The sequence below is a fragment of the Eptesicus fuscus genome, chromosome 2 (genome assembly GCF_027574615.1).
Source record: "Eptesicus fuscus isolate TK198812 chromosome 2, DD_ASM_mEF_20220401, whole genome shotgun sequence".
NCBI lineage: Eukaryota > Metazoa > Chordata > Mammalia > Chiroptera > Vespertilionidae > Eptesicus > Eptesicus fuscus.
This window is the reverse complement of record NC_072474.1, coordinates 66,330,094-66,350,207: the sequence shown is the minus strand read 5'-3', so window position 1 is coordinate 66,350,207 and position 20,114 is coordinate 66,330,094. Positions and strand designations below refer to the sequence as shown.

Sequence of the window (20,114 nt, the reverse complement as noted above, 5' to 3'; positions counted from 1 at the left end):
TCCTGAAGCAAGAAACTCTGTGGAAAAACCAGACTATTATATCTCTCTTAGAAAATTACTTTGCCCATTAACATGTTTAAAGCTCTGAATGGGTTTGTAGTAAAAAAAAAAAAAAAAAGTCCAATTTAATATCAGCACAGAAGCCTTTGCTTTTTCTCATAAGGTTTTCACTACCATACAGGTCCAGGAATTCCTAGAATCCACTTTTGAAAATGTTGGCATTGATCAAATAGAAACTTTCTGATGTTTAAGAGAGAATGGTAGTAGCATTTAATTAGAACACTTTATAATGGAATTGGAAGTGTATTACATAGTGACCTATGCACAAAAAGAGATAATAATCTTTATGCAAACAGTTATTTGCAAATAACTGGAAAAAAAGAAGAAAAGGTAGTTTTCAAAAGTATTAGCAAGGAAGTGCTAGTACAATATACTTGGTTCAGTTAACCTGAAAAATCTTGAAATGTGTCATTTCCTGATCATCTGTTAATATCACAGTGAAAAGCAAAGCAAACAAGATTCTAGATAGTGGCTTGGAAACCGTTCCAAAACAAATCAATTTTCAAAGGTATTTATTATTAGCAGGCTTTCAGTTTCAATAAATCCACTACAAAATAACTTTTAAAACAATTATCTGGGGAGCTGGGTGAAAAACGTGAAATGGTTAAGAAATACAAATTAGTAGCTGCAAAACAGTCACAGGGATGTCAAGTATGGCATAGGGAATAGAGTCAATAATATTGTAATAACTATGTATGGGGCCAAGTACTGGAAATAACAGTAGGATCATTTTGTAAAGTATATGATTGTCTAACCACTATGCTGTACATTGAAACTAATAATACAAAACAATGTTTAATGTAAACTGCAATTAAAAATAATTTTTAAAACAATTGTTAGCATACAACATAAACCATTAATTAACTTCAGAAATTTTCAGAAAAAGATTTAGAATCAAGTACAGGTGAACTTTTAAAGCTGTCATTTGTTTTCTAATTTTTTCATCTGGATGGAAGAGGGAATAACCATAGAAGCTACTTCTATAACTGATATTAGGTTACAAATGAACCAAAACAGACACCAAAACAGTGATATCAAAGTATCACTTAGAATCCCTGATCATTTCATTTAATTTCTCTTTCAGAAAACAAAAATAACTAGAAAAATGTCACACCCACACTGTCTTCACAGAGCTTTTCCATCTACTATCAAACCATTCTTAAGGCACTCAAAAATGTTGTTACATGATATTTACCATAAAAAATAATTTAGCATAATAAATAAAAAGGCATCTACACATCTAGCAACTTATTCATGTAGAGTTAGGGAGAATGAAAATATAAGTTCCACATTTGGCCATTGATGTATCCTAAACATCTAAATAAGCATCTTGCACATAGAAAGAGGTGTGTGTGTGTGTGTGGGGGGGGGGTTTGAGGGGGAAGATAAGTACGTTATAGAAATTTTCCAGGCAAATATTGAAGTTCTTTTTAAACCAAAAAAAATAATTCAAATATACATCAGGCAATTTAGGAAAATACTCAAAGTACATCTTTATACACAGAATTCTAAACATTCATGAAAAATCATGCAACTCTTTACAGGTTTGATTATGCTCAGCTCGAAAATCTAGCAAACAGAAAAACAATGTCAAAGAAATACATAAAAACTGTGACACCCTATGGAAGAAGTGCTATACAGCTTTCAAAAGTATTCTCTGAACATCTGGCTTCCTTTCTTAGAATTCAAACCTTGTGTTCAGAAATAAGGATATGCAACCAGAGGGTATGGACCTGCTAAAAGTTTAGTGGTTAGTTTTTTTCTTTCTATGAATGTGTTATGAGTAGGAAATTTGGAAAATGATGCTGATAGAATCTGAAGTAGATGGGCTGGGCATGATAAGCAATTAAAATTCTTGATTTTTCCTAAAAATAAATGTCCCTATAAGGAACAATTGACAAAACACTATGCATGTCTAGATGCAATATACATTTAGTATGACAGTATTATCTCAACTGGTTCCAAAGATTTGTCTACAATAAATTAAAACAAAAATACACACTTTCTAAAGATCTGCAGACCTATCCTTTTTTCATATTTAAGCTAAGCATGATAGAACATTGGTCAGAGGAAGCACAGAATTTAAGACAACCTGGACTTGCTGTAAATGTATGAAACCCAGCTCTGGATGCCTGGTCCCAGACATTAGCTCAGTTAACTGTATACAAGTTCAGACGTTCCCAGTTCCTTTGTTTTGATTTTCCAGAGCCACTATCAGTGCATAAAAGACTTCAATCATGAAAGGGAAATCATTTCATTGTTCACATACTTTATAAACAAATTAAGGAGAGGTCAAATACATAGACTTCAGTCCTATTGAGCAGATAACATGCTGCAAACTGAAGAGTTAGAGTCAGATGGAACTAGATATGATAACACAGATTTGTATCATACGCAGAACCTAAACGCCTCTCACTTCTGGTTAGGCATGCTTCTGTTTCAATGGTACGTGGCTAAACAGGTACCAAAGTTACAAAGTTAGACAAGTCTTCATGAAGCCCACAGGTTAGTTGGAGAGACAGACCTTGAAAAAAAATCATTACGAATGTGAGTAGTATATAAGGAAACTACAATAGAAACATGTCAAACTGGGAGCTAACCTGGTCTCAGGTTCTGAGAGGACCTCCTTGAGGAATTATAAGAAAGCCCAGGGAGAGAGTGAGGGAAGAATTAATGGATTTTTGCAAAAACAAGAAAAAGACAACTTTGGCTAAAGCACAGAGTTTGAGGGACCTGCGAGCACCTGAAAAAGCTGAAGAAGAGATATGAAACACAAATTTCTAAAAAGTAGTAATTCCTTTTATTACAGAAGGAATTGGTCATTTGTTCAATGACCTTTCAATTGGCCATTTGTTAGAACAATTCTTTCTAACTTCTAGTATAGTTTTGAACAAGTAGCATTTTCAGATGTCTAAAAAGATTAGGGTATACAAGTTAAGTGAGGAGTCCAGTCAGCAACTTAGTACCTAGATGTTGGTCAAGGCCATGAGGCTAAAACTCTTTTACTGGTTAACTGGAACTATATCAGAATATTGAACTTGATCTTAGGGTAGAAGAAATAGATTTTCTAGTCATCCTGGATACATTACGTTTTTTAACTTTCTCTACATCTAACATCCTTTACTTCATTAAAAGCAAGTTATAATGTACAGTCAAAAACTTTGCCAAATATAACTGAAATTCTAGCTAAGAGAATCACAGAAACATAAAAACAAACTAGAGTCACTACTACACCTTCATAATAACTATGGGAAAGAGGAATTGGTCAAAAATTTCAAAATTGCATGAATAGCATGTTTTAATCTATCTAGAAAATAATCACAGCAACCTTTTTAAAAATAAAACAGACACATAAAGGGGGAAATGGGTCTCCACAATTTTGTTTCCATGAACTTAGAGTTGGGGGAGAGAGGGATCATGGAGTAGGTGACAATTTCATTTACTGATTCTTTTGGAATATTCCATATTAGGAATTAGCAAACTGTGACCCAAAGGTTAAATCAACTCATCTAGTTCATAAGATCTCTGACAAACTAGAATTTTTTTTTACATTATTACATAGCTGAAAAAATTAAAAGAATGTTTCATGAAATTCAAATTTCAATGTGCATAGTTGTATTGAACACAGCAATGCCCATTTGTTTATAGAAGTCTATAGCTGCTTTTGCACAACATGGCAGAGTTGAGTAGAAGTGACAAAAACAGTACGGCCCCAAAACCTGAAATGCTAACTACCTGACTTTACACACACACACACACACACACACACACTCACACACACACACACATTACCAACCTGTTTTATAAAAATCCATTTGGGACCTGGCTACAAATGGCAGGTTGTGCAGGTGTTCAGCCTGGGAGGAAGACAGACTTGGGTTCAAGTCTCACTTCTAGCCTTTACTCAGCTGGGAAACTGACCAAGTAATTTAACCTCCAGAGCCTCTAGGTTCCAAGCCCGCCCTCTCTAGGCACAGTGGGGGCAGAAATCAGCACATGTTCTGTGCATCAAACCATGTACCCTTGCTGCGGGTTGGGTCCACCTAACAGAAAAGTACCTTCTAACATGGTTACGTAAATGTGCACTAACAGTTGAAGGTGGCTCTCTGTTCCTCAGTTTTCTCATCTGTAAAATTAAAGTAATAACCAATAGCCTCTTCTTGAATTTTGAGTATCACATGAAGTCATGAAGGGATTAGCTCATAAATAGTGCTGAGCACAGTGTCTTGCATTTAATACATGCTCAGAAAACTCATTCTTGGTATTGTTATTCCAAGTGATTCAGAAAAAGAGCAGTGGTTCCAAGGAGGATGGGGGGAGGAGGGAAGGAAGAAACCTTTAACTGTATTTTTTCAAACAGAGACACATTAAGGAGATCTTCTGAGATAGAAGAGAAATGACTGCCCAAATACCCTCCTCAGGCTCTAATCTTCAATCTTTTCCATCTAAACCTTAGATTTTCCACATTTAAACTAGATATACGGCTCCTTTCATTCATTCATTGAACAAATAATTTTGGAGAATGAGTCCTGTGCAAGGGAGGGGGCAATAAGCAAGGCACAAGCCCTGCCATCAACATCTCAAGACTGCTGAGAAAGGCCAGGCGTAAACAGGAAATGACAGTTCAGTGACATAAGTGCCTTAACAGGATTAAGCCCGGATGTTCTTGGAATGCAGAGAGAGGCTTCTGTATGTGTGGGGTTGCCACAAGAACTAATCAGTTGCTAAAGTAATGGTGCTTTCTTCTGTTTGGTTTTCAAATGCCTGTAAAACCCACAGTATCACCTTATAATGAGTAACATCACTAAGTGCATCTCACCTAATTATCACATCTGAATATGCCGGAAAGACTGGATATCAATTCAATACAATGCCCGGGTATTTTTCATAATACTACCCACTGTCCTCTTCCAAAAATTACTCAACCTGAAGACAACTCACCCTAGTTGCTCAGATGAAAAAGCGCGAAAGTATTCTTAATGTCTTTTTCTCACACCCACATCTAATCTGTCTGGGCATCCATTCCATGAGCATCACCTTTAAAATATATTTAAATCCAATGCAACAACTTCTCACCATCTCCATCGCCATCTCCATAGCGGAGCCACACTCCCTTTGCCTAGAATTGAATTACTGAAACAGCCACAGAATTGGTCTCCATGTTTCCACTTTGGACCCTCCCTGCAAAGTATATTTTTACATAAGAACTGGAAAGATCCTTTTAAAACATTGCCATAACAAGTCACCTTTCAATGGCTCCCTGTTTCACTCAGAAGAAAAACTCAAGTCTTTACAATGACTTACAAAACCGTACATAATCTGTCTCCTTCCCTCCACTCCCTCCTGCTCATCTCAAGACTCCTACTCCCCACAACTGCCTCCGCTCCAGGAAACTGGCCACCTTGCTCTTCTTTAACTTGCCAGGCCCAGTCCCACCGCAGGCTTTGTTCTAGCTGCTGCCTCTGCATGAAACACTTGAGTGATTTTCAGGGCTCACTCCCTTACCTTCTTTAAGTATTTTCTCAACTCCCTTTTCCATGAAAATTACTTTGATCCTTTATGTAATATTACAGCTTGTCCCTTCACTCTCCATCTATGACACAACCAATGTCCCTTTTTTTTAAATCACTCACCTCACTCTTAAACCACTTTAAGTCACATTATGTTTTCCTGAGAACTAGCAAGATATAGAAAGACTGCCTTAAGACATCTAACTTATAAATTCCGGATGAGTCATTTAGCCTCAGCATCCATGCACACTGCAATCATGCCTGGTTACAGGATACAGAAAAGATTTGTTTTCCTGCTTGTGTGGAAAAGAAGTGAAAAAAGACGGCTGGAGATGCAGAATAGGAAGAAGGATGGAGAAAGAATGTCATTTCAGTGAGCTTAACAGTGAGCTATACCACAAGTGTTTGTAATCTCAACCACATCCGGAGGGACCAGAAGACTTACAAATTGCAACATCCACCAAACCTACAAATTACAACATGAATTATAGGTAAAAAGGGGAATAAAACTAGCTATTTTCAAAATAGAAACATGTACTTATAGAGCTATTCAGAGACCTTCATAGCGACCAAGGGCCCATATGGATGCTTGTTTTCCCTTTTGTTGTAATTTACATGTTTTTAGGGAAAAAATATACTTGTAAAAATAATAGCCATGTGATCAGTCCATTTTTGTGTTCTCTTTTCATGTACAACAATCTAATACAAAATTTTCCATTATTATCAAGCTATCAAAATCAAATTCCTTACTCATATGAGAAAGCACCAACAGTAAAATGGATAAAATAATAGCTCATTCTATTAAGATGCACAAATAATTTCAAAAACAGGATAAATGTCTTAGATGCTATATCGCAACCTTCATTACAAAAAAGCTTTCTTTTCATGTGTTTAATATTTCAAGAAGAAATGCTTCATTTGGAAATCATTCTCATAGCTTATTTTTATTTTAAATATGACTTGAATTTTATAAATATCAAAATAAAATGTATACTACCTGAAAATTCCCTTTAAACGCAGCCACAGGGGAAAAAAATAACTTAAACTCTATACAATTTTTTCCTTGTAATGATCTCATTTATTACATACCAGAGGCCCAGTGAATGAAAATTCATGCACTGGAGGGGGGTCCCTCAGCTCGGCCTGCCCCCTCTCACAGTCCGGGAGCCCTCAGGGGCGGGAGGTGACCCAGCAATCAGGGGAAGGCAATGCCCACATCACACCTCTGCCACTGCCGGTAACGCAAGCCTCCACCGGCCCTGGTTACCTGAGCCTCTGGCGGCCCTGGGCAGCTAAGGGGCTGAAGGGACTGGGGGACTCCAGAGGCAGGCTCACGGAGCAGCCGGATCTGCCTGGGGGCGGGCCCAGCTGTGCCATGCACCTGCTGCCCTGGTGGGGCTTAGGGGACTGGGCACCACCATCTTGTGGCTGTGGGTGCTGCCATCTTTGAAGGTGTGACAGTCAATTAGCATATTCCCTCCTTATTGGCCATGGGTGCCTCCAGCCATCTTTGTGAGGGTGTGACAGTCAATTAACATATTCCCTCTTTATTAGATAGGATACCTTCTTTACTATAGTACGCTCAACACCGAGGACCCGGAAGTTACTTCTGGATAGAACTATTTTTAAAAGGCAACTTTATGCAAACTTTGTACTTACACATTCTGTGGCTGTGACTACTAATGAGCTCGAGATGACAGATTTTCCTCCGTTAAAACTCACTGAAACATCAAGAGTTCTGAAACAAAATGAAGAAACAAAAATTAAAAATAAACTTAAAGCTAGAATATTGTGGGATATTTTTACTTCCTTACATAATTCAAAACTGACCGGAAAGTCTACTTAAAAAGTCCAAGCTTTTGATCAGCTATTCCAACTTTTTTATTTCTTAGTTCCAGTTCCTACTGGACTAGCCAGAGGCAAATTCTGTAAGTGATCTAATTGTTCCTAAAAGTATTAACATAAGTAGAAACATTCAGAAATCCCTGTTATTTTTTACAATAATCCTCTCCTTATCTGAGTTTTTACTTAGATAAGTCTATAGTCAACTATGGTCTGAAAATATTAAATGGAGAATTCCAAAAATAAAGACAAAATGATAAATTTTAAATTGTATGCTGTTTTGAGTAGCATGATGAATTTCTTACCATCCTGCTCTGTCCTACCCAGGAGGACCCAGTCATCCCTTTGCCCACCTTATCCATGCTATAAATGCTCTCTGCCCTTTAGTCACTTAGCCCTCTCCATTATCAGATTGACTTTCAATGTATCTCAGTGCTTGTGTTCAAGTAACCCTTACTTTATATAATAATGGCCCCAAAGTGCAAAAGTAGTGTTTTGGATATGCCAAAAGATAAGTGGCAAAGTGCTCCTTTAGGTGAAAGGTATGTATGTACAGGAAAAACGGATTATATATAGGTTTTAGTACTATCCCTGGTTTTACGCAGCCACTGGGAATCTTGGAATGTATTCCCCATGGATAAGAAGAAACTACTGTAGTTTAAATAAATTAGAAAAAAAATTTTTAATCTGCAAAAATTATGATATTTTTTTCAGGTTCAAAAAATCTAAAAAGAGATAAAATATCCTTAATCTCCATTTAGCTTATTTCCCCTATCTCTAAACATTACTATCATCACAAGATTCATGAAAACAAATGTACTCGGTAACATTTTGTTAATCTGGTTCCTATAAAGTGCTATGCTCCAATCCTCATGAAATATTCTAAATTCCAAAAAGTAATAGCCAGAAACTATGCCTTAATTACTCTGAATTAGTAGAATTTTGCTAGATTTAAAAGATTTCTTCTCTACACCTTGAATCGAGTGACAAATATGTTAGTTAAGGAGAGTGAGGATTAAACAGAAACAACCTCAAGGTACTGGTAAAATTTTCAGTAAGATGCCAGAGAGGAGAGATAAGAGGTATTATTTAGTGCCTGCTATGTGCCAGATGCTATCATGGGCATTTTACAGACATTATCTCATTTAATCCTTACAATAACTCTTCAAGTGAGAGGTAGTTCCACAGTTTACAGATGGGGTACATGAGGCCCAGAAATGTTCATTACCATGCTGAAAGTGGTAAAACTAGGACTCTAACAAATTTTGAACTCTTTCCATTATACTACACATGCTTGATGAAACAAAAGTTCTTAATGTGTTTCTTTTCTCAATGTGAACTTAGTTTGGATTTGTACAGAGAAAGAATCACCAGGAAAGTGACTACTAGCAAACTTCTTCAAAATTTGCCTTAAAAATTCAGGAATACTCCTATTAATAATATTTCTTATAAAATATTCTCTTCAAAACATTTTGTGTTTAAAACAAAGCTTAGTTAAATCCACAAGAGAATGAGAACTTAGGGTGTTTATATCAACTTAAGTGAACTTCTGAACTATTCCAACATAGAACGCCAAGTGGCTTACTTAAAAAAGAAAACTTAAACCTAATTGCTTATTCAGCAAAACTGAATGCCATGTTTTATTTTGTTGAAGACTAAGCACAGTTGAATCCAAAAATAATCTTTCCTAGTTCTTAATTCCTCTACTTTAAAGCACGTACCAGGAAGCATGTGACATGACATGGTTTTAGTTTGGGGGAAGATTATTTGATTTATAATAAAGTATGATTATTGCAGGTAATCTTATTGATTCAGTTTTCGAGGGGTCAGTAGAACAGTTTTTGTTTTACAAGAAAGTTCACTCTTTCCTATGGTAAAAATGTATGCTGATGCAATCTTGTAGGCAACCAAAATAACTGCACATTATCCTCCAAATCTCAGTCTAGTATAATGTGGCTGCTGTCAAATAAAACTGACCTAAGACTCCACAGACCTGGAGGCCTTGCTGGTGTGGCTCAGGGGGTTTGAACATAGTCCTTTACACCAAAAGCTTTTGGGTTAGACTCCTGGTCTGGGCATGTATAGAAAGTGACCAATCAATGTTCTCCTCTCTTGGACATTTATTGGTTGTAGGTGAGGAAGAAGGACTAAAGATGACTTCATAGGTTCCATCTTGCACAAGTGGGTGGATAAATTTACACAGAAAACATAGGAAAAGAAGCAGGTTTGAACAGAAATACACGAGTTTAACTTGGGAACTTTAAGTGTAAGGTGACTATGGGAAATCTAAGTGAGTTAGTAGACATCTGGATAGTGGACATTTGAATAGTGGGTTTTGCGCTAAGGAAAAGATCTTGTCTGGAGATGTGGAGCTCATCAGCAAGAAAAGGAAGCAGGAAAGATGTGTTTGTGGGTCAGAAATGCAATCCTGATGAAAACTGAGAGTTAAAGGACTGCAAGAAGAAGAGCCTGAGGTGGCATCTGAGAAGAAACAGCCAGGCAGGTGAGAGAGTGAAGTCATGAAACACAAGGAAGAACCTTCTGAGACAGGACCGGCCCATAGGACAGATAACACATGGTGGTCTGGGAAGATAAGGCTGAGAGCTAACAGCTCTTTCAAGTTCCTTTTCTATAAATTGGTTCTACATTGTTTAGAATTGCTTCCACTCTTTGCTCCATACTTAAAAAAATTTTTCCGCCAAAACCGGTTTGGCTCAGTGGATAGAGCGTCGGCCTGTGGACTAAAAGGTCCTAGGTTCGATTCCGGTCAAGGGCATGTACCTTGGTTGCGGGCACATCCCCAGTAGGGGGTGTGCAAGAGGCAGCTGATCGATGATTCTCTCTCATTGATGTTTCTAACTCTCTATCCCTCTCCCTTCCTCTCGGTAAAAAATCAATAAAATATATTTTATTAAAAAAAAAATTTTCCCACGTAGATGGATAGAAGAAGCCCAAACAATCTAACATAACAAAAAGATTGTTTGAAGTGCATTTTAACATCAATTGGTACTCAATTAATTGTGATAAAAACTAAACTTATTCCATATGAGAAAATATTAAATAGTATTGTGATATATAATTAATTAAATAAAATTTAATAAGGCCTAATGGTCAAAGTGCTTTTATTTAATTTTTAAAGATGTATGACAATTCCAAAACAGGGGAATAGTTCAGTGCCATATGTCAGAGCTACTCTGATCTGAGAAATTTCATACTCCATGAAATATGATTGACATTTCAATCCATAGTAACCTATCTGCAAGGTATTCATTTGCTACTGACTTTATGCATATCCAATAAAAGACTGCCATTTTATGATCCATTAAAAAGGGTGAAAAAATTAAATAAAATTGTGAAAGACATTTGCTAGAAGTAATAAATAATTTACCTCCAATTTGCACATACTGAAAATTAAACTGGCAACTACTCAAAAAGTTATTAAAATTAAGGTGACTTAAGGTATTTTGAAATTAAGTGCTACTATTAAATACTCTGCAGAGCTTTTTAAAAGTTAGCTTTATGCATAATAAAGATTACAAGTTGAAAAATGAAGTTTCATATTTGTGAATACTTTGAAGAATTCACTTCTAGTTATGAATTTATATAAATTAATGTTTTGTCTAAAATATTTCCTTCAACATGATTAAAACATTCTTAAATAAAGTAATTTCTTTTTGAGATATCTCAAAATATAACTAAAACAAAGATTACAGTCAGGAAGATTGCTAGATTTCAGAAGAAAAACAAAGCTATATTCAGAGATGTATGGCACATAACAGCTATGTTGTATAGTAAATGTTTTCAGTATTATACTGAAAATAACCTCTTTTTTTAACTGATTTGTATCCTATATAATAAAAGGGTAATATGCAAATTCACCCAAACAGCAGAAGGACCAGAACGACCACTGGGCCAGTCTTTATGAGGGGCATTGACACCTCTCGGTCCCTTTCCCTGGCCAGTAGGTTCCGATCACCTGATGACAAACAGGAAACTGAGGGTGGGTGGTAACCACACACAGAGGTCAACCACATTGGGGGCGGGGCCAGTGAGCGGGCAAGAACAGCCGACCTCTCGGTCCCTTCCCCTGGCCATCAGGCACCGATCACCAATGGCGAACAGGGAACCGGGGGTGGGTGGCGGTGGGAGGCGTGGCCGGCTGCTGGCAGCCGAGGAAGATGGCCCTGATCACAGGCCAGGCCTAGGGTCCGTACCTGAGCACAAATTTCGTGCACCAGGCCTCTAGTATTTTAATAAAATACAAAAAAAAGGCACTTAGAAATAATCGCTCAATTTTAGTGCCTTTCATCTAAAATATATCAAATGTCTTAGTAATAGCAAAAGCTTCAATAATATAAAACTTAGAAGCAGATACATAAGAGGTTTTACATACATATTTAAGGATATCTTCTACCTCATTACATAGCTGTCCCTCTTTGAACACTTTAGTTACCAACACTCTCTAAATAATTCTAATTGTTAGAAAGATTTCCCAATATTGAACTGAAATATGCCTCCTTTTACCTTCCACTCTTCCTTTCTCCTTTACTTGGGGCAATAAAGAATAAGTCAAATCTATCTCTTACATGACAGACCAGACCTGATGTTTGCACAGAACTGATGTGTCACTCCTAAATCCAACTTTGCCAGAATTTTAAAGTTCATCCTATTTAATATTTCCATACTTGGCAACATCTTGTTGGCCACCCATAGACTGGCTTAAATTGTTATCCCTCTTAAAAGACAATTTCCAGAATGGAACATAATATTTAAAATAGAAATACAATGCAGATTAGGTAAACTTATCACATTTTTATATGTAATCAGAAAGCAATACACCATGTAGAAGAAAAGATAAAAGTTCCACCACTGAAGGGCAGGTAGCGAAATAGAGAAACAGAGAGGGTCCTCAGCCTTAATGCATCAATGTTTATATAAAAAATAAAGACAAAGAATGTCCTGGTATCCATAATAAAAATAAATAAAAGTCTCATTCATCAGAGAAAACAGAAGAATCAAGTTGGTACTGTATCACCGCCTACTGAGACAATGGAGTGAGAGATTGTATAGATATACATACAAAGGTATATTGAAAAGAAGTGTTCATGTAAGAAGGTAGATTAAAGGCTGAATTTGTCCAACCAAGAAAGAGTAATGAAATTAATCAATTTATTCCAGGAAAATTGATTATATTAGAAACATAACAATGTGGAGGAAAATACAAAAAAAAAAAAAAAAAAGATTCTATTATCAACTCAGGCTCTAATCCCAAGTCTACCACACCATTCATCTCAATGACCCATCAGCACCAGATGATTAAAATTTTCCACATCCGCTGATATTCCTCCACTTCTTACTAAAAACACTCTGTCAAGTGTCTTCCCACACTGCCTTTTAAGAGAACTAATACTATCAGTTTCATCTGATTTAGATATTTATTTCATATTTGCCAGAAGATTCTGGCCAACATTTTTGAAAGCACATTTAACTATACCATATGCCTCCTTAAATAATCTCTATCAAACAAGCTGTAGGATAAGGCTCCAGTTCATTCTGTTCTGTTTTTCTTTCTTCACAATGTGTTTATGTATATTTACCCAATTTGCTCTGTTCTTCTTGCCAAATTACAGGTTTGAGATCTCAACTATTGCAGAGCAGCTGTGTTATTGCTGGTGTCTCACTAAACAAGGGTCAGAGAATAAGCCCATCCTGAAAATACTGCTAACACCTGCACTGTACACCACAAGGCGCCTGCCCTGGAATGGGGAGGATTCAAAGACCTTCACAGAGTCCTTTCTATTCAAACATAAGACATTTTGGTGCAAATGAACCATTGGCAGAAAAAAGCTTCCAAACTATCTACAGTGTTTTCTTGGTAAGATAATTTGTTTAATCATGTGACATTTTAAAATTAAATAGTGTCCAATGAAAGAAATCGAAAAGAACAACCTCACTATTAACACCTTCACATACCTTCTGTTTAAATATTAAGAATTTCTTCAACTCAGTCTAAAAATTTCTAGCAAATAAAGACATTTAACAAAAGATTTTTCTCAAAGAAAGTACTTCAAAGAACCACTTCAACAAGGCTAACTGGTGATATACCTGCAAAAGATTTGCCCAGGTGGTTTTAACTTTTGTTCACTACACATCAATTTCGGAATGCAAATATATGTCCTAACTACTCTGCTACATCCTTCGTTCTCATCTCCAAGTCAACAATTTCATGTTAACCCTCTTTCAACCCAAATTTCATGAGCCCTGGGTTTTCAATAAATAATCCTCAAACAAATGTAATTCAAGAAATATAACATAAAGATGAGAAAGGAACTGTTAGAGTAGGCTAATGAGATGAGGCACATGCCCATGATCCAGCTCTAAGACTACACATCTGGCTCTGAGACTGTCTAAGGTTACTTCACCAGCCTGTTGTTAATTATTTAAGTGAGGGAACAGAGGGAACCATCACCACATCTGTCACCCTCACACAGGAAAAACCTTCATTCATTGCTGGGCCAGATGTGTTCATTTGAAATATAGACTAACTAGCTACTTAATGGGTTTGAAACCTTAGCCAAAAGATAATTAAGCAAGCATATTAAGCATCCGTCACCTTACAAGGCTAAAGTGTTTCAGCTGTGTTGATTTTAATCCAATCTCAGAAGAGAGCTACAAAAGCATCTGAAGAAAAGTTCAGGCAAAGGAAAGCTCCAAATTACTTGCAACATACTTAGTGGAAAAAATAATGATGTCCCTAAATACCTAATACACTCACAAATAACATATTCTCAAGTTTTGCCTCAGTGGCATGTATTTGATTTCAAAAAAAGGAAAAGAAGATCAAAAGTAATTATTTTAGACAAAGCTTCTTCCCAAAACAACCTCAGTTTGCTTGTAGGTAAAATATTAGTGTCACAAGCCAAACAGAGGATGGCCTGTCATGTCTGATATATATTATGCTCTACATGATCTTTAAAAATCACATCTCCTACCACGAGAACATCTGAGAATGTCTTTCCTGCCATGCTAGCAGTCATCAGCTGTACGGTAATATTAACTGGGGCTAAAGGGGAAGTATTTTGGACTTAGGTTCCTGACCCTTCATGGGTTGGAGCCATTAGATGGGCTGACCCCCCGCCTAATGTTGTCACCAATAATACCAAATACCTTGGTAATCCAGGAGGACCATGGGTGGGGCAAGGAAGTATAATTACACAGGGGTCACCACCCAGCTTCCCTTTTGTACGACACAAAATCAAACCACTGCTGCTTTGTGTGTAAAACTAAAGAGAGGTTTCTGGCTTGCGTGGACACCAAAGGAAGGGACTATCACTACTTGCTCCTGGGAGAGGTGCAGAAAATGTAACTAAGATCTTGTCTATAGAAAAAGAAGCTGACAGCCTGTTTGAAATGGAATTGCCATGGCCTAGAGCAAAGAATATCCTTACATGATATTATTCTACAATGTCATTATAATTTGCCCCAGATTTGTGTTAGCCCCATTACCTATAATAGTACCTCGCACCCTTGGGAATCAATAAAAAATCACCTTTTTGGTGATTGGAGACAAAGGTAACACATCCCTTGATAATTTAGAATTACAACAGCATAATGTACAATTATCCCAAACAAACTTACAAACCAATTCTTTGAATGTCTGGCAGCAATTTAAAAACAACGTGAAAGGATTTAATCCCTTCCACTGTGCAGAGGGCCACCTGGGAAGGCACCTGAGCATTCTATATTGGCACCTCTTGCCCTTTTGGCCAAGAGGGACCCTCTTCTTGTGGTCCAGTTGCCCACAGCTGTTGCCTGAGCTTTCAGTTCATGCCTAAGTTGAAGCATCATGGTAGCTGGTACCATGGATCTGTTTCTCGCCTAGTGGGGTGAGCTGGGCCCTCCCTGGAAAAGAAACCTGGGTTCCCCAAGATATGTGATCAGTGCCAGGGCCTCACCAGCAGGTGAGGGGATCCCAAGGCAGGTGCTGGGCGTGGAGGCCACGGGGGCATAGGATACCAAGGAGACAGAACTGAACCTCACATCACCCAGCTTGGCCCGGAGGATGGCTGGTTAGCCAGACACGGGTAAGAGTCCTCAGGGAAGGAACAACCTAAGACAAGCACAGTCACAGAGGGGCCATCAGGAGAGAACTTGGGGGTCAACAAAGGTGGGGCACAGACCCTTACCTCCTCCCCTAACTTTGCAGAGCCTGAACATTCACCCCTTCTGAGGGAGGTCTCCTGCCCCCATGGCTGCTTCGCTTCCCATGCACAGCTCAAATCGGGACCCAGGTAACAAACAGAGACTTGGCCGACAGCAGATGCCCTTTCACTGCAACAAGACTTGTTTGAGATGCCTTGTAGCCATGGCATGGGGAAGTGGGGTTTTTGATATCCAAATCCAGCCTAGAACCAGGAATGCTCAGGGCCTACTCAAGAAGGCAAATAATCCTTTCCACTAATATACACAGGGTAAAATAAGATTGTTGTTAGAGTGTTGAGTTTGACAGTAGAATAGTAGTCAATTTTTCAGAGTAATTTAAATTGGCTAATTGAAACAAGCAAATATTCTAGAAAAATTGAATGTACCGTACAAAAAGCTGTTCTTAAAGTGTTAACAAAAATTTTGATTGGCAATTCATCTCATGGTAAAATTGCATAACATGTAATGAACCTAAAGCAGTCATATTTTAGTGCAAAAAATTAAAATGTAAAAGCTATCAAGACTACATTATAAAATTCCCAAAAGCCTCCTAATATTTAAATTTAAAAAAGGGGGTGATAGTAGAAGAATATCATGTAAGGAAAAATATCCTGTAAGTAAATTACATCTAGAAAATTTTTACTTTAGAAAATTAAGTTTAATCTGTAATGCTAACAGCAAGAAACCCATGAAAAATACACATGGTGTCAAAACAAGCCAGAGGAAAAACATTTGGGCAAAAAATGAAAAAGGACCCCAAGTCAAATTTATAGAAAATATTCCTTTACTAACTTTTGGTCGAGAATATGTTTGTATATTTTCAGAAAATAACTCCAAGACCATGTGGATTCCTGCAATAGAAAGGAATTGACAGGAGTGCTCCAGCCATGAAGACAGAAGAGAAACAGTCCAGAGATGGAAGATGCTGACAACGCCTTGCCATACTAGCAGACAGCAGCTGTGCGCCGCTGAAGGATGCCCAGGACCAAACCAGAGATGGTCGGACCTGCATCACTACCATTTGTCCACCACCCAGAACTGAAATATCGTTGCTGACATGTACACATAAGGAAATGTTCAACATTGAAATTGGGACTCAAAAGAACTGTTGGCCCAGAAAGAAACTCACTACAGACTGATTCATTTGCCTCTCAGCATAACCATAATGGCTTGTCTCATTTTCGGTTCTTATAAGTGTATTTCTTGTATCACATGATCTCATGCATCTAAGGGAAATAATGAACAACATAAACTGATGAACAAAAACAGACCCGGTGACAGGGAAACATCAATCAGACCATCAAACCTCAGAGAGAAGGCAGGGGAGGGTGAGGGAAAGGGGGAGAGATCAACCAAAGGACTTGTATGCATGCATATAAGCCTAACCAGTGGTCATGGACAACAGGGGGGTGGGGGCATACGTGGGGAGGGGTTTGGGATGGGAATAGGGGGATGAGGACAATTATGTGATACCATAACCAATAAAGAAATTTAAAAAAAAATCACATCTCCTGAATTTAGCCTATCTACAAGTCACTAAAGACTATCAGCAGTCTCTATGGTAGTCTCTTCAAAAGGAGACTATGCCCAAAGGCAAATTCTAAAGAAAGCTCATTCAGTATCTGGGACAGACCAGGCATATTGCATTTTATAATTACTTTGGAGAAGAAAGTAAGGTGTCTTCCTTAAGTAGACACTACTATTAAAAATCCAAGATAATCGAAACACAACACAAGAAAGAAACCCCAAACCAAGTTTTCCTCTTAGAATTAATAGATAAAATAGCCCTCACCGGTTTGGCTCAGTGGATAGAGTGTAGGCCTGCGGACTAAAGGGTCTCAGGTTCGATTCCAGTCAAAGGCATGTACCTTGGTTGTGGGCATATCCCCAGTGGGAGGTGTGCAGGAGGCAGCTGATAGATGTTTCTCTCTCATCGATGTTTCTAACTCTCTATCCCTCTCCCTTCCTCTCTTTAAAAAAATCAATAAAATTTTTTTAAAAAGAATTAAAAGATAAAATATCATTATTCCTCAGTTATTCTCGGCAAATGACAAATTGAAAAACATTCAGAAGGCACATCTGGGGGTACTGCATCCAATCTCCTGGCAGAAGGGAGAAGGGATTCGCACACAGAAAGCACAGATTAGAAAATGTACTGATGGTAATTTGGTTCAGGTGAGTCAAGGGCCCTGCACTGTCCAAAGGGATGACAGTTTCTCCAGAGCATATCCATGGCATAAGAGTGTGCTCCACTCATATTTAATAATCTGTCTGCAATCAGCTTAATTGTCGGGCCACGCCACCAAGAGGAAACCTGACCTATATGGTAACCTCGGGGTGTCTGAACACAAAATGCATCGCAGAAATCACCATGCACTTGAACTGTACACAGTCATTCTAAGCAGTTTGTCAGCTTCTTTCCCGTGGTTTATGGACGAGGTAGGTCATCCGCAAAAAGGAACAGAAGAAACACCTGTCACTACAGCCTATCGCTTTGCAAAAGAGGCACTCTGGACAAGGACAGTCGGCATCCTCTCCCGAGGCAGCTCTGGGCTTGGCAAGAGGCAAATAAATACAACAGACTATTCTGAGTTCCTTGTTACTCAATGAAATATAAAAAGGGGTTTTTTTTTTCTTGTGTGTGTTTCAATTATCTGTAGCCGTCGTTGCTTCCTAGAGCAGCAGTATTGAGCTGGCACAGACCTGGTTTCATACTTTCAAGGACAGAAGGACCTTGGCTCCTAAACTGACCAACTCTGGGATCCTGTACCCAACAGGAGTAACTCATCATTTCTCACCAGAACTGTTGCCTTTGTGCATGATCTGCTGGGTTTTTTATTTGGCTTGGCTAAGAATCTTGCCAAGGCTTTAATCTAGGCCACCTGTTCTACATGAATTCTTGAGAATGAATTCCCAAGCATTGTTTTTTGGACTCATATGATTAAAAATAATACACAAAACAAAAACAGAAGAACATAATTTTTAAAGTTGTGTTGCTTTAAAAGAAGCTTGATAACAAGGGTGGGGGAGAAGAGGAGGCCACCTGGACTTTGAAACCTGTGGCTCTTTGCTCCTGAAGTCAGGGGAGGAAGGAAGAATAAGGAAGTTTTCTCACTTTGTCCTTTACCAGGATCCTCATATTGGTCTCTCTCTCTCAGCCCCCATGATCTTGCAACAATGTGCCTTATCGGTTGTGAGTTTACAGGCAAAGCAAGCTCCCAAATAAATGGATATAAATGTTCAAAAGAAATCCAAGATAGTTTTCTGCTTTCTTAAATGGCATTCCTTCCAAAATAGGAATCTGATAATTTTTCTCTGACCCGATAGAGGCCCTGCCCCCAGCAACCAAATATGCTCTTTTAACTGTTTATATAAGTAGTAAATCAAAGTATTGGAGAAAAATGAATTCATCCTTCAGGTAACAAACATTTAGCGAATCTACTGTAGATTAGGCATGTGTAAGGTGCTAGAGATACAGCGAGAAACAAGGCAAACAAAATTCACCCTAGCAAGGAGACACAATAAGACTGTATAATTACATGAGGTGACCAAGAAGAGCTTACTAAGAAGAAGGCCTCTGAATAAGACGAAGAAGGTGAGAAAGTGAACCATGTGGGGAAGAGCATTTCAAGCTGAGGGAACAGCAAGTGTAAAAGTACTGGTATGGGAGTAAGCTGACGTGGTTAAGTAATAGCAAAGAGGCCAGTGTGACCATAATGGAAAGGGCAAAAGGAAAATGAAGTCTGAGACATAGGAGGGGCCAGATCCTGTAGAACCTTGTAAAACATTGCAGTGACTCGACTTTCACTGTGAGTGGAATGGGGAACTCATTATGGACGATTTTAAGTGCTGTTTAACAGGATCACTCCTGCCAAGAACAGAAGCAGAAAAGCCAGTGGAGAGGCTAATAAACCAAGAAAGAGATGAAAGTAGCTAGGTCTAGGATGGTATCAGTAGAGGAGGTGGGGAAGGATTGGACTCCGAACATATTTTGGAATTAGAGCTAATGAGGTTCTTTAATGGCCTGCATGTACGAGACATCATTAATGAATCAAAGGTTTCTGACCTGAACCACAAAAAAGGTGGAGCTGCCAATGACTAAGACAGACAGAAAAGACAGCTACGGTAGCAGATGGAGGAGAATGATCAGGAGAATCAATATGGAATTACAGATTTGTTAAAATAGAACCAAACATCAAGTCCAAACACGTATCACTGCTAACACAGATACGATTACTCAGAAAGTTGTGGAGTCTCACTGTGAACTTGCGGATAAGCTGGCTCTAGGAAAAATGGATCTGCTTCAAATTCCAAGACACAGTCTGATACAACCATGAGCATGTTATCCATAAAACTAGATTATTACATAACGAAAATATAACTATTTTTTATAGAAAGAAAAAAAGAGTCTGATAGTCTTGCACTCCTTCAATCAATTTAAAAGAGACAGCTGATACTGCCCAAATTTATTTAGGTGACCCAAAGTGATGTTCAATAGAT

General features: G+C 38.0%; 1 protein-coding gene across 4 annotated transcripts in view; it reads right to left on the bottom strand.

The window, feature by feature from the left end:
- The window catches only part of ANTXR2 (ANTXR cell adhesion molecule 2), a 139,810-nt gene that overhangs the window by 79,452 nt on the left and 40,244 nt on the right, over positions 1–20,114 (bottom strand). For all 4 annotated transcript variants that reach the window (XR_008558468.1, XM_008143638.3, XM_008143639.3 and 1 more), the window contains exon 11: positions 7,230–7,308. Coding sequence is in view for 3 of the 4 variants with exons in the window: in XM_008143638.3 (XP_008141860.2) it covers positions 7,230–7,308 (79 nt within the window). In the remaining variant the exon portion in view is untranslated. The remainder of the gene's footprint in view (positions 1–7,229; positions 7,309–20,114) is intronic.